The 14,785-nt window shown below is 43.8% G+C and overlaps 1 protein-coding gene across 12 annotated transcripts in view; it reads right to left on the bottom strand.

The window, feature by feature from the left end:
- rgs3a (regulator of G protein signaling 3a) overlaps nucleotides 1–10,706 on the bottom strand; it is a 340,299-nt gene extending 329,593 nt beyond the window's left edge. For 4 of the 12 annotated variants that reach the window (XM_070862759.1, XM_070862758.1, XM_070862757.1 and 1 more), the window contains exons 1-3: nucleotides 10,389–10,706; nucleotides 10,094–10,145; nucleotides 6,938–7,025 (exon numbers count right to left, since the gene is read on the bottom strand). Coding sequence is in view for 1 of the 12 variants with exons in the window: in XM_070862753.1 (XP_070718854.1) it covers nucleotides 10,389–10,391 (3 nt within the window). In the remaining 11 variants the exon portion in view is untranslated. The remainder of the gene's footprint in view (nucleotides 1–6,937; nucleotides 7,026–10,093; nucleotides 10,146–10,388) is intronic. The other 8 variants (XM_070862761.1, XM_070862760.1, XM_070862753.1 and 5 more) reach the window with 6 other exon arrangements.
- Between the last annotated feature and the right edge of the window lie 4,079 nt (nucleotides 10,707–14,785).

The following is a 14,785-nucleotide window of genomic DNA, read 5'->3' on the forward strand; positions in this document are numbered from 1 at the left end:
GAGCCTCTGCCCAGTCAGCAGTTAAAACGCATCTTTTAACTAGATATAAAGTGGGGTCGCTGGTCGTCCAGGCTCTGATTTGGCGAGCCATCATGGGCGAACCTGTGGATTGAAAGGCATTGATTGCCATGACCATCTCACAGTCCTGTTCGTCGGACCCTTCTGTGGTCGCCAGGGATAGCCTGCTAAGCGCGTCGGCACAGGTGTCTGTGCCTGGTCTGTGCCTTATCGTGTAGTCGTAAGCCGCCAGCATGAGTGCCCACCGCTGAATCCACGTCGAGGCGTTGCCGTTGATTGCCTTGCACTCGGATAGTAGGGACGTGAGGGGTTTGTGGTCGGTTTCTAACGCAAACTTGGCCCCGAAAAGGTATTGGTGCATCTTTTTGACACCGTACATGCACGCGAGCGCCTCCTTCTCAACCATACCGTACCCGCGCTCCGCCCGCAAAAGTGACCTGGAGGCATAAGCAACGGGCTGCAATTTACCCGCATCATTGACATGCTGTAAAACGCACCCGACTCCGTACGCTGACGCATCACACGTAAGGACTAACTTTTTACCTGGATCAAAAAAGGCTAAAACACTCTTGGAACATAGAAGGTTGCGTGCCTTAATGAAGGCGCGTTCTGGGCGTCCCCCCAAAACCAATCGCACCCCTTTCTGAGTAGCACGTGGAGGGAGAGGCTCCAGCAGCGTGCTCAAGTTCGGCATAAAGTTCCCAAAGTAATTGAGTAGCCCAATAAAGGCGCGCAGTTCCGAGACATTCCGGGGCCTGGGTGCCAGGCGAATCGCTTCGGTTTTGGATTCGGTTGGGCGGATTCCATCAGCGGCAATCCTTCTGCCCAAAAATTCAACCTCAGGCGCGAGAAACAGACACTTGGATTTCTTAACTCTTAGGCCTACCCGATCCAATCGACTTAGTACTTCCTCAAGATTGCGGAGATGAGAGTCGGTGTCCCTGCCCCTGATGAGTATGTCATCTTAAAACACAACCGTCCCCGGGATGGACTTGAGCAGACTTTCCATGTTGCGCTAGAATATAGCAGCTGCCGACCTGATGCCGAATGGGCATCAATTGTACACAAAAAGACCTCGATGTGTGTTGATGGTGGTGAGTAGCTTAGACTCTTCGGTCAGTTCTTGCGTCATATATGCAGATGTGAGGTCAAGTTTCGAGAAATGTTTTCCTCCAGCCAATGTGGCAAATAGGTCCTCCGCTCTGGGCAGCGGGTATTGGTCCTGTCGGGAGACTCTGTTTATGGTAGACTTGTAATCCCCACAGATTCGCACGGATCCATCAGGCATCATGACGGGGACGAAGGGGCTTGCCCAGTCGCTGAATTCCACGGGAGAAATTATGCCTTCCAGCAGAAGCCGGTCCAGTTCGTTTTCAATCTTTTCCCTCATCACATAAGGCACAGCTCTAGCCTTGTGATGGAGCGGTCTGGCATTCTGTGTGATGTAGATTCTAACTTTAGCCCCTTTGAAGGTGCCCACACCTGGCTGAAAGAGATGTTCAAAACGGCTTAGAACTGTTGAGCAGGAGGTCCGTTCCTTTGACAACATGGCGTGAACATCATCCCATTTCCAATTAAGTTCTGCTAGCCAGCTTCTCCCCAACAGGGCTGGGAGATCCCCGGGGACAATCCACAGGGAAAGTGGGTGCACCATCCCTTTGTGTGTGACTGAGAGCATGGCGCTGCCAAGGACTGGGACGATTTCTTTGGTATAGGTCCTTAGTTTGGTGTCAATCTTTGTGAGTTTTGGTCTGTTGCTTTTGTGCGGCCACAGCTGTTCAAATTGTTGAACGCTCATAAGGGATTGACTGGCCCGTGTCCGTTCCATGTTGACGGGTATCCCGTTGAGTAGAACCCTCATCATAATTGGCGGCATCTTGGCGTAAGAACAGTGGACATTGATCGTGTTAACCCGCTGTACCTCGGCGCCCCGTGCACTGTTCCAACCATCTTCTGGTCCGCTTTCCGACCCTTCTGATTCGTATACCAGCCGAGTTGCTGTTTTTCTGCACGTGAGCCAGATGCCCTGTGTAGTTGCAGTTTCTGCAAACGGCATGCTGAAATCGACACACCCTGGTTGAGTGCCTTCCCCCACATCTCCACACTCCGTTTCCATTGTTTCCGAAGGATGAGCTGCGTCTGGCTGATTTCCCTTGAGCTTCTCTCAATCTGTTGTTGATTGCTCGCATTGTGGGTTGATGAGGTGTGATCAACCCACAATGTGGCCCTTGATTTTGATGGCTTCTGGCGCCACTGTCTGCTATTGAAGGCCTGCTCTTCTGCCTTTGTCTGTGTGTGGGGGTAGCAGTTTGTTTCACAATGTGAACCCCTTGTTCCGATGCCTCGTTGGTTGTCATAACCGAAGTATAGATCAGCCTCGTTTTTTCTTCGCCTGCCAAGAACATCTGTGCGACCAGTGCTGCTGCCTCTAAGAGTCAAGTTCTTAATCTCTATAAGCTTTCGGAATATGCCTGCGTGACCTATTCCTTCAATAAAAAAGTCTCTCAGTACTTCTCTCCTTAGTTCATCGGAGAACTCACATGAACTAGCCAGCCTCCGAAGTTCCGCCACGAAGTCTTTCTATAAAGTCATCCCAATTGTCTCCAGCATTGTATTCCTCATCTGAGCTGTTAGTAGCCATTCTGTGGATTCTGTGATCCCGTAACTCGTCGTCACCGTTAAGTCCTGACTCTAATGCACTGACTTACACGAGACACATGCTGAAGTCAAGGTCACTCAGGACCTGCACCTTTATTTCCAGCTCTCCAGTGTTGCACTTGCCTGAGACCTCCCTTTATATACCACAGTGGGACAGGTATGGAGTGTCTCCTGTAAGTGCATCCCTGGTGGTAAGGTATGCTTATTGTTACAGGTCATATCCAGTTACAGTCATGTATAGTATGGTAAGATATAGTTATATACAGTAATGTGAGATACATGACACAGGGAAAACGGTAAGATTCACGTATCGCTTCCGTTTTCGCTGAAAAACCTCGAAAGCCAAAAATCCGGCCCCATGTTTCAGGTCGATGACGTTCCTACAGAACTGGAAAATGTTCCAGATATAATGAGGTTTTAAGCAAGTACAGAGGCGGGGAAAGTGGGTATGGAGAGGAAAGAACAAAAGGGAAGGCAGGAAAGATTAAATGCAAAACAAAATGGAGTGGTACTGGGACAATTAAAGAAACAAAAGATGGATCTAGAGGAACTGTAAATGACAACAGCTGAATCATTACCAGAAGCTTCTGTCTGAAAACATGTGAGCAGTGGTTATGATCTGAAATTGCTTAACTCAATGTTGAGTCTGGAAAGTAGTAAAGCGTCTCTTGTAAATTGTACTGTTTGCACACAATTTGCTCATTCATGTTGATTCTATCCCCAAGAAAATTAATTCCGATTATCCTTTTAGCAGCTTCCCAATGCTCTTAAGTCAGTGTTTTCTAAAGTATTGGAAACTGCTGTTACCTTTCAATTGATCAGATGATCAATTCTAATTTATGATCACCAATATGGTGCACAGTATGGCAATTCCATAGGTGATTGCAGGACTGACATATGAAGAAAGACTGGATCGACTAGGTTTATATTCACTGGAATTTAGAAGAATGAGAGGGGATCTCATACAAACATCTACAATTCTGATGGGATTGGACAAGTTAGATGCAGGAAGAATGGGCCCAAGTTTGCCCCCACGCTTAGAACTGTGCACCTCCGTGAGCTGCGCCGACTTTTTAGAACAAAAACCGTGCCTAAAACTTGCTATTCTCCCCGCAGCTGGAACGATGAAGGCCCTCGGCTTGGCGCAGCACAAGGGGTCTGAGGGCAGAGCCAGGAACCGGCGCTGAAAACAGGACCGGGACCTCTGCACATGAGCGCTAGTGTGTGCACATGTGCAGTAGCTCCTTGCCCCCGAATCTGTGCAGGCTGTGTGGGTGTCAATCATTTGAACACTCCTAAATGCCGGGTTTAAAAGTATACAATGTTTTTTTTAAACCGAAAACTTCGGAGTGATTTTTGAACAAGTCTACCAAGTGAGCGAAATCTGAGAACTTGTATATAATATTTTAATATTTAGGATCATCTAGCTATTTTAAGAGTAGTCTTGGCTGTGCACCCAGCTTGCCCAGCTTACTTGAATATAAATGCATCTTCCTGTTTGAAGTGGAGTTCTAACTAGTTGAAAACTAGCCAGAGGGAAGTCACAATCTCTACTTATTTGAAGAACAGGATCTCCTGTGGCTACAAGTGGAAACTTCAAAGTTTGAGTGACGGGTGCTGTAATTGCCCGAAGAATGCCATCCCTAGCCCTGGCCGAATGGGCTCCCTGCCGCGACCTGCGGGAACAGTACCTGCCGCATTCAGCCGGGAGTACTATAAAGAACATAAAGTCTGGAATAAATGAGTTTAAGGTAAGTTTCTGGAGAGAAAATGATTGAAGGGTATGGGGAAAAGCTGGGTTTTTGGGGTTGAGATTATTTAAAAAGGTATGGGCTTGTTCCTAAACATGTGTCTGTTCTCCCCCACCCCATGGAGTTGTATGTTTTTGCATTAATTTCTGAAGAAGCAATTACAATGAGCTTTCTCACAGTGGCTCAGCCATTTGGGGGGGTTACAATGACAAAGCTAAAAATGTACTGTTGTGCAGACATCTTCCAATAATTTGATAAACGATACAAAAATCACTTGAGGGTGTAAAGATCCTATGTTACTGGATGTTTTAAAGTATTTTATGCAGCTTTTATCTCCACCTACCTGTTGCGTGTAGATTTGTGTTAGTTTACCTAGGATTCTGTAAAAGCAATCAATATGGTAAAGGAGGGGCAGTTCTGAAGCACGTCTGATTTAGCAATGCATGAAGCAGTAGGCTTGTAATCCAAGATGTACGTTCGGAGGAACTGGCTAAGATAGTCGGTTGTGATTAGGTATATCAACAGTTAATTAGCAAATTTACTACGTCAAAAAATAGTTATGGTGTGGGATGGTGTAATCATTTTCAAAACATTATTGTGATTGATTTATTGGTTGATTTATTGATTTATTTATAATTTATTATTGATGTTGGCTCTTTATTTGTAAAATTAAAGTGCTTAATGCTTGTAAACTTCCCTTCCCCCCACCCATCTCTCGTTCCCTGCGCCTAATTTCTCAAGTGTACGCAAGGTTTTTCTGAGCGTACAAAAATCTACACTTACTCCATTCTAAGTTAGTTTGGAATAAGTTTTCGCTGCCTAAACTTGCAAAACAAGTGTAAGTGGCTGGACACGCCCCCTTTTGGGAAAAAAAACTGTTCTAAAATGAAACTATTCTAACTCACTGGAACTGGAGTAAACTAAATGCCGAGAATTGCAATTTCTAAGATGCTCCATTCTAAACTAGTTGCTCCAAAAAAACAAGAGCAACTCAGGCCGGAACTTGAGCCCAATGTTCCCGATGTTGGGGAAGTCCAGAACCAGAGGTCACAGTCTAAGGATAAGGGGTAAGACATTTAGGACTGAGACAGTTTTGGTCACCTTACTTAAGGAAGGATATACTAGCTTTGGAAGGGGTACAGAGACAATTCACTAGGCTGATTCCGGAGATGAGGGGGTTACCTTATGATGATAGATTGAGTAGACTGGGTCTTTACTCGTTGGAGTTCAGAAGGATGAGGGGTGATCTTATAGAAACATTTAAAATAATGAAAGGGATAGACAAGATAGAGGCAGAGAGGTTGTTTCCACTGGTCTGGGAGACTAGAACTAGGGGGCACAGCCTCAAAATACGGGGGAGCCAATTTAAAACCGAGTTGAGAAGGAATTTCTTCTCCCAGAGGGTTGTGAATCTGTGGAATTCTCTGCCCAGGGAAGCAGTTGAGGCTAGCTCATTGAATGTATTCAAATCACAGATAGATAGATTTTTAACCAATAAGGGAATTAAGGGTTACGGGGACCGGGCGGGTAAGTGGAGCTGAGTCCACGGCCAGATCAGCCATGATCTTGTTGAATGGCGGAGCAGGCTCAAGGGGCTAGATGGCCTACTCCTGTTCCTAATTCTTATGTTCTTATGAGGAGAAACTTCTTAACTCAGAGAATTGTGAACCTGTGGAATTCTCTACCACAGAAAGTTGTTGAGGCCAGTTCGTTGGATATATTCAAAAGGGAGTCAGATGTGGCCCTTACGGCTAAAGGAATCAAGGGGTATGGAGAGAAGGCAGGAATGGGGTACTGCAGTTGCATGATCAGCTATGATCTTATTGAATGGTGGTGCAGGCTCAAAGAGCCGAATGGCCTGCTCCAGCGCCTATTTTCTGTTTCTATGTGATCTTGATGCCTAATTTACTCAACTCTGGAACTCTGCTCATGAGCACTTTAGTACATCTGTCACTGTCATAGACATCTCTAAAGTCTTTGACAGGATCTGGCACAATGCACTTTAACTCGTAATCAAGAAGCCTGGGCTAATAATCCAGAGAATGTCCATTCAAATCCCACCATGGCAGTTTGAGAATTTGAATTTGTTTTTAAAAATATGGCAATAAAAAAAATTGCTGGCGTAGGTAAAGGTGACCATAAAGCTGCTGGATCGTCGTAAAAGCTCAAGTGGTTCATTAAGGGAACGGTCTGGCTTATATATGACTACAGTCCGACATCAACGTGGTTGACTTTTAACTGCCCTCTCAAACACTTAGTTGTTAGCGATGGGAAATAAATACCCACCTCATCAGCAATTGATAAACAATAATAAACTGCTGCACATATTTTTCATGAGAGTTACTGTTCCCTCGGCTGCTTAAACTATTACAATTATACTCTAATGTGCACAGAAGCATTGATAAACAAAAATATGCTCATAGTAATTGATTACTTTTTCAAATTAATCAATCTGCCAAAGAATCATACTCAAACCATTAGCTCATTTTCCTCTTCCAGATATGACTCACCAGTTGTGTGTATCCAGCGGGTCATGACAATTTTTTAATTCTCATTAAGTCTGTAAATATGTTTGGGTGTTTGTAGCTCCACACACAGCTATAAACAACAGAAGAATATACTGCATAATCTGCATTTGTTTCAGAGAATGTACATTGTTTTATGATTGCTGCTTTATAAAATGTTATCTATGAACACTTAAGAATGAAAGGGTTTTTATTGTGCAACACTTTCAACAAGCTACACTAGTTATTTGAGCGAAGTACACTGACATATTGGGCTAGAGTCTCCCTAACCTGTTTTTCTGGCGCCCTCGCCCGAGGTGTGCCGTTTTTGTCTGCCTCCAAGCTTGCCAAAAAAATAAGTCGGTATTCTGGCCGTTCCCCAGCCTCGTGGCGCAGCGTGGCCCAATGGATTGGGGGCTGAGGTGCCGGGACCTCTGCACATGCGCGCTAGAATCTGCATGCATGTGCAGTAGCTCCTGGCAGGCCGAAACTGTGAGTGTGCGCTGCAGGCTGCGTGGGAGGGGCCCGAAGCGCTCTGTCCCTACCCTGGCCGAATGGGCTCCCTCATCGACAGCCTGCTGCGTTCCCTAAGGTAGGACTTCTATTTGTTATTTACTGATTGATTTTGGAGCTTTAGGTGCAGGGTTCCTTCTATTTTTTTATTTGTTATTTATTGATTGCTTATTACTTTGGTCTTGGTGCTTTAGGGGCAGGGTTCCTTCTATTTTATTTGTTAATTAATTGCTTATTACTTTTTGTGCTTTGTTTGGTGGTGCTTTAAATGTAGTTATTTGCGCCGATTCCTTAATTCTAGGTAAGGTTTTTCTGTGCGGACATAAGTGGCAACCTACGTTGGCCTAAGTTAGCTTGGATCAACTATTTGTTGGCCAATCGCCTAAAACAGGGTTAAGTGGCTGGGAACGCCCCCTTTTGAAAAAAAAATGAACTAAAAAAAAACCTAACTAACTCACTTACACTGGTGCAAATTAAATGGCCAGAATTGCAACTAAAACCTGTGGAATTCTCTACCACAGAAAGTTGTTGAGGCCAGTTTGTTAGAGATATTCAAAAGGGAGTTACATTTGGCCCTTATGGCAAAAGGGATCAAGGGATATGGAGAGAAAGCAGGAATGGGGTACTGAAGTTGCATGATCAGCCATGATCTTATTGAATGGTGGTGCAGGCTCGAAGGGCCGAATGGCCTACTCCTGCACCTATTTTCTATGTTTCTATGTGAAAAGATAGTCCAAAAATCAAGTTGCTCCAAAAAAAAAGGAGCAACCCCTGGGGAAACTTCGGCCCAATGAAGTTGCTGCTAATAAAAAAATTTCAAAAAAGGATTTTTCAGTGAGTCGTTTTTTTCCTGCCATAGAAATTACACAGATGATGAAATCTAAACAAATCACATGACTTGGTTATTTTACAGCTACGACTGAATCCCAATTTGATTTTATATGCACCACAAGGTAGCTGAAAGAATGCCATTTCGAAAGAATGCCATTGAGATATTCATGTTTCCATTTGTACTAAGAGGGATTTCTGGCCAAAAGAAGCTGACCAAAAAGTCAGCTCTTTTGAAATCGATGAAAAAAGTCATAAGGATGCTAGCTACATTTTTCAAAAAGTTTTTAAGTGGCCACTGTTAATTATTATACCTAAACTGACGTCACAAAATCCTTAATCGTCACACCGTTTTTAACTGTTGACAATGTATTACAGACTATAAACCGTAGAAAGTTTTGCTTCCACATTTATTTTGACAGTCATTCGTTTTAGATACTTTTTAAATTTACTTGGGAAAGGCTGCAACAATAATCATTGATTGAATTAATTTAGAATGTGTGCAACCTTTCCAGTATCACTTTAATGTGCACGAGTAACAAAACACAACATAATTTCGGAAAAGGAAAGTTGGGTATACAAGGCCAAATCCAGAAGGGTCTGTGAAGAGGAGAGAGTTTGACGGCTGTTGCTGAGTAGTATCACTGGTACTGATTATAATTAAATATATAAATATTCCATATAAATAACTGTGTTCGGAGATTAGTCTGGAAGTTGAAGATCCTGTTAACTTGTGCTTATGTTGGTCTTCACAAGCAGAACAAATTATCTAGCATAAATTAACATAATTATATGAACGGAACAGGTTAGATGAACATCTTCCCATGTTCAATGTTGCTGACAATAGGATAAAAATACCTGGGAAGTAAAGCAAATCAGTTTCACTGACCTTGGGCTAGAAAGAGCAAAAAAAACACAGCCTTAGTGTTTGCTTTGAAAATTGCCAGTGAATAAACATCAGGTCACCACAGGACTGGGTTCAACTCTAATACCCTGCCATGGTTTAGGCTCCCTTTTCTGTCTGAAATATTTGAACCTGTGTCACCACCACCCAATTTCCTGTCCATTACTCCCTGTTCAAATCCCTTCAGTTTGATTTATGCCACGCACTAAAACGTTTTTTTCCACTCCCCCTGTAAAGCGCCTTGGGACATTGTTATGTGAAAGGTACTAATAAATCTAAGCTGCATTTGTTGTAGTGGCAAAGACTGGGTGGCACAGTGGGTGGCCAGTACATTGTCCTTTCAGTCTGGAATGAGCCCAGACTGAGGTCTGCGGCAAAAATCTAATGTCAAGTAAGTTTTAGTCTCAACCCAGACCTAAATTAGTGTGGGCCTGCAGCATGAAATGATACACAAATTAGTCGTGAACTCGCAAACTCACACAGAGGTGCCACAAGGATAACTTGTGTCAAAAATGGCAATGCTGTGCTGTTTGCTCTTCAAAGGCTGGATTAAAGCATAGTATTGAGGATAAGTAACAGAGACATTCCTGTGCATTGCACCACAGCTGAGCTATTTGATGGGAGCAATGCGTGCCTGATAGTGGGGGATCCACGAGACATTTTACTACCTCGAAGACTTTATATAAAATCTGATGCAAGGTCATCGACCAGATGCTGCCTGACCTTGCAACATGTTCTATTCTTATTTTAGATTTCCAGCGTCTGCATTACATCAAATAGTATATACAAATGCAAATTGTTGATCCCCCTACTGATAACATTGTCACCTTAATGAGCAACAGAGCTCACTGCTACTTAAACCAGAGCTCACTGCTAAACTATTTGTTTTAAAAATTAAGTTGCATGGCAACACTCACAATCTCGGCTTGCAGTGGGCACCAGGAACAAGATGTATCTTCAAAATCAAGTCTAAAGGAGGGGAGGGCGAGAGCAAACAAATTGCATACGTGTTGTATGTTAATATTACAATCAAGAATTATTTAAGATTGCAAAAATAACTGCATAGTACTACAGACATTGTGGTTCAACAATTTGCATTCCAAGCATGATCAGTAACTGAAATATAACAACATACTTGATTATTTACGAAAAACAATAGTAAACAAAACTTGGCATAAACAAGTGCTGCACTTTGGATTGCAGCCGGCTCACCATTCGTTCATCAGCACAACTGATGTCCCGCCGACCGCAATGGTACCGGCGATATTTTCATTTCAAATACAGACGGTTGTTTTTTTAAACTATTAACCAAATAAATGACTTTCGCCCTTCTCGTCGGAGCAGAGCCTCAATGTTGTTGTTAGAAACTACCATAAGGCCAATTATTTGACGCTCACCGTGTGAGAGGGCGGGAAGGAGGGAGGACGAGTGACTGGCTGAGGGGGGAGGGGAGTGACGTGACGCCCCGCCTCCTCGCGACTCGACCGTTAGTCGCACGTGCTCTTCCCTCGCGCTCTCTGCCGCCCCGTCCTTCCCTTCCCAGGCTGGCCCCGCCTCCTCGCGCCCCGGCCTCGCGCCTCGACCGTTAGCCGCACGCGTTCTTCCCTCGTCCCCCGCGCTCTCCGCTACCCGCCCTGCCCAGGCTGGCCCTTTGAACTGACAATAAGGACCGGAAATTTACAGTTGCATGAGTACCTACACAAAACAAAATACATGCTGCAATTGGCAAGAGCTCTTTTTTTGTCCTTTCCTCCAACTGAAGGAAATGGGTGTAAGAAAGATTTGCACTGAGACAGCTCCTTTTACAACCTAAGCGCCTTACAGCCAATGAAGTCTTTTGTTGAAGAAGCCAGAGGAGCAGTTTGGAGTTTAAGAACATAAGAATTAGGAACAGGAGTAGGCCATCTAGCCCCTCGAGCCTGCTCCGCCATTCAATAAGATCATGGCTGATCTGGTCGTGGACTCAGCTCCACTTACCCGCCCTCTCCCCGTAACCCTTAATTCCCTTATTGCTTAAAAATCTATCTATCTTTGACTTGAAAACATTCAATGAGCTAGCCTCAACTGCTTCTTTGGGCAGAGAATTCCACAGATTCACAACCCTCTGGGAGAAGAAATTCTTTCTCAACTCGGTTTTAAATTGGCTCCTCCGTATTTTGAGGCTGTGCCCCCTAGTTCTAGTCTCCCCCACCAATGGAAACAACCTCTCTGCCTCGATCTTGTCGATCCCTTTCATGATTTTAAATGTTTCTATAAGATCACCCCTCATCCTTATGAACTCCAAGGAGTAAAGACCCAGTCTACTCAATCTATCATCATAAGGTAACCCCCTCATCTCCGGAATCAGTCTAGTGAATCGTCTCTGTACCCCTTCCAAAGCTAGGATATCCTTCCTTAAGTAAGGTGACCAAAACTGCACGCAGAACTCCAGGTGCGGCCTTACCAATACCCTGTACAGTTGCAGCAACACCTCCCTGCTTTTGTACTCCATCCCTCTCGCAATGAAGGCCAACATTCCATTTGTCTTCCTGATTACCTGCTGCACCTGCAAACTAACCTTTTGGGATTAATTTGATTTTACGTTTTAAAGTTTAATTTGTTTTAATTGCCAGTGCTTTTAGTGTCCCCCTCCCCTTTTAGAGGGGGCACTTGGAAAAATGTGATTTTAGCGCCCCAAAAAAAAAAAAAAAAAAACACAAAAAAGGAAAAAAAAAGGGCCTTGTAAATGTCTGCTGTGTCATCCAGGGCGGGTGGCACGGTTTAATGTTTTTTTGTTTCACAGATAAACTCAAAAAGAGTTTCATGCACAAGGACCCACAGGTCCCTCTGCACCACAACATGTTGTAATTTCTCCCCATTCAAATAATATTCCCTTTTACTGTTTTTTTTCCCCAAGGTGGATGACCTCACACTTTCCGACATTGTATTCCATCTGCCAAACCTTAGCCCATTCGCTTAACCTATCTAAATCTCCTTGCAGCCTCTCTGAGTCCTCTACACAACCCGCTTTCCCACTAATCTTAGTGTCATCTGCAAATTTTGTTGTACTACACTCTGTCCTCTCTTCTAGGTCATCTATGTATATTGTAAACAGTTGTGGTCACAGTACTGATCCCTGTGGCACACCACTAACCACTGATTTCCAACCGGAAAGGACCCATTTATCCCGACTCTCTGCTTTCTGTTCGCCAGCCAATTCTCTATCCATGCTAATACATTTCCTCTGACTCTGCGTACCTTTATCTTCTGCAGTAACCTTTTGTGTGGCACCTTATCGAATGCCTTTTGGAAATCTAAATACACCACATCCATCGGTACACCTCTATCCACCATGTTCGTTATATCCTCAAAGAATTCCAGTAAGTTAGTTAAACATGATTTCCCTTTCATGAATCCATGCTGCGTCTGCTTGATTGAACTATTCCTATCCAGATGTCCCGCTATTTCTTCCTTAATGATAGTTTCAAGCATTTTCCCCACTACAGATGTTAAACTAACCGGCCTATTGTTACCTGCCTTTTGCCTGCCCCCTTTTTTAAACAGAGGCGTTACATTAGCTGCTCTCCAATCCGCTGGTACCTCCCCAGAGTCCAGAGAATTTTGGTAGATTATAACAAATGCATCTGCTATAACTTCCGCCATCTCTTTTAATACCCTGGGATGCATTTCGTCAGGACCAGGGGACTTGTCTACCTTCAGTCCCATTAGTCTGTCCAGCACTACCTCCCTAGTGATAGTGATCATCTCAAGGTCCTCCCTTCCCACATTCCTATGACCAGCAATTTTTGGCATGAATTTTGTGTCTTCCACTGTGAACACGGAATCAAAATAATTGTTTAAGGTCTCAGCCATTTCCACATTTCCCATTATTAAATCCCCCTTTTCATCTTCTAAGGGACCAACATTTACTTTAGTCACTCTTTTCCGTTTTATATATCTGTAAAAGCTTTTACTATCTGTTTTTATGTTTTGTGCAAGTTTACCTTCGTAATCTATCTTCCCTTTCTTTATTGCTTTTTTAGTCATTCTTTGCTGTTGCTTAAAATTTTCCCAATCCTCTAGTTTCCCACTAACCTTGGCCACCTTATACGCATTGGTCTTTGATTTGATACTTTCCTTTATTTCCTTGGTTATCCACGGCTGGTTATCTCTTCTCTTGCCGCCCTTCTTTTTCACTGGAATATATTTTTGTTGCGCATTATGAAAGAGCTCCTTAAAAGTCCTCCACTGTTCCTCAATTGTGCCTCCGTTTAGTCCTTGTTTCCAGTCTACTTTAGCCAACTCTGCCCTCATCCCACTGTAGTCCCCTTTGTTGAAGCATAGTACGCTCGTTTCTGACACAACTTCCTCATCCTCAATCTGTATTACAAATTCAACCATATTGTGATCACTCATTCTGAGAGGATCTTTTACGAGGAGATCGTTTATTTTTCCTGTCTCGTTGCACAGGACCAGATCCAAAATGGCTTGCTCCCTTGTAGGCTCTGTTACATACTGTTCTAAGAAACAATCCCATATGCATTCTATGAATTCCTCCTCCAGGCTACCCCCTGCGATTTGATTTGACCAATCGATATGTAGGTTAAAATCCCCCATAACTACTGCCGTTCCTTTTTCACATGCCTTCATTATTCCCTTGATTATTGCCCGCCCCACTATGAAGTTATTATTTGGGGGCCTATAAACTACGACGACCAGTGACTTTTTCCCCTTACTATCTCTAATCTCCACCCACAATGATTCAACATTTTGTTCATTGGAGCCAATATCATCCCTCACAACTGCCCTGATATCATCCTTTATTAACAGAGCTACCCCACCTCCTTTCCCTTCTTGCCTATCTTTCTGAATCATCAGATACCCCTGTATGTTTAATTCCCAGTCTTGGCCACCTTGCAACCATGTTTCTGTAATGGCCACCAAATCATACCCATTTGTAATGATTTGTGCCGTCAACTCATTTACTTTATTTCTAATGCTGCGTGCATTTAGGTAGAGTGTTTTCATCCTAGTTTTTAAACCATGATTTTTAGTTTTTACCCCTCCTGCAGCCCTTTTATATTCAGTAGCCCTTTTTGTTTCTTGCCTTTGGTTTCTCTGCCCTCCACTTTTACTCATCTCTTTCTGTCTTTTGTTTTTGTCTCCTTTTTGTTTCCCTCTGTCTCCCTGTATTGGTTCCCATCCCCCTGCCATATTAGTTTAACGCCTCACCAACAGCACTAGCAAACACTCCCCCTAGGACATTGGTTCCGTTCCTGCCCAAGTGCAGACCGTCCGGTTTGTACTGGTCCCACCTCCCCCAGAACCTGTTCCAATGCCCCACGAGTTTGGAGTGCGAGGCTGGTGCTGTCGGCAAATCAATTAAAGGAATCCACACACAGGCATCTGCCACCGTTTAAACTGAGTTCATCAGTTAGCCGAGCACTCATTTTTCGTGTGGAAGCAAGTCGTTCTCGACCCCGAGGGACGGCCTATGATGATTTTTTTTTAAGTGTAGTGGCTGTTGTAAGTTTTGGAAACGCGGCAGCCGACTTGCGCTCCACAAGGCCCGTCAAACAGCAATGTGATAATGACCAAATGATCTGTTTTTTAGTTGATGTTGATCGAGG

This window comes from Pristiophorus japonicus, chromosome 20 (assembly GCF_044704955.1).
Source record: "Pristiophorus japonicus isolate sPriJap1 chromosome 20, sPriJap1.hap1, whole genome shotgun sequence".
NCBI lineage: Eukaryota > Metazoa > Chordata > Chondrichthyes > Pristiophoridae > Pristiophorus > Pristiophorus japonicus.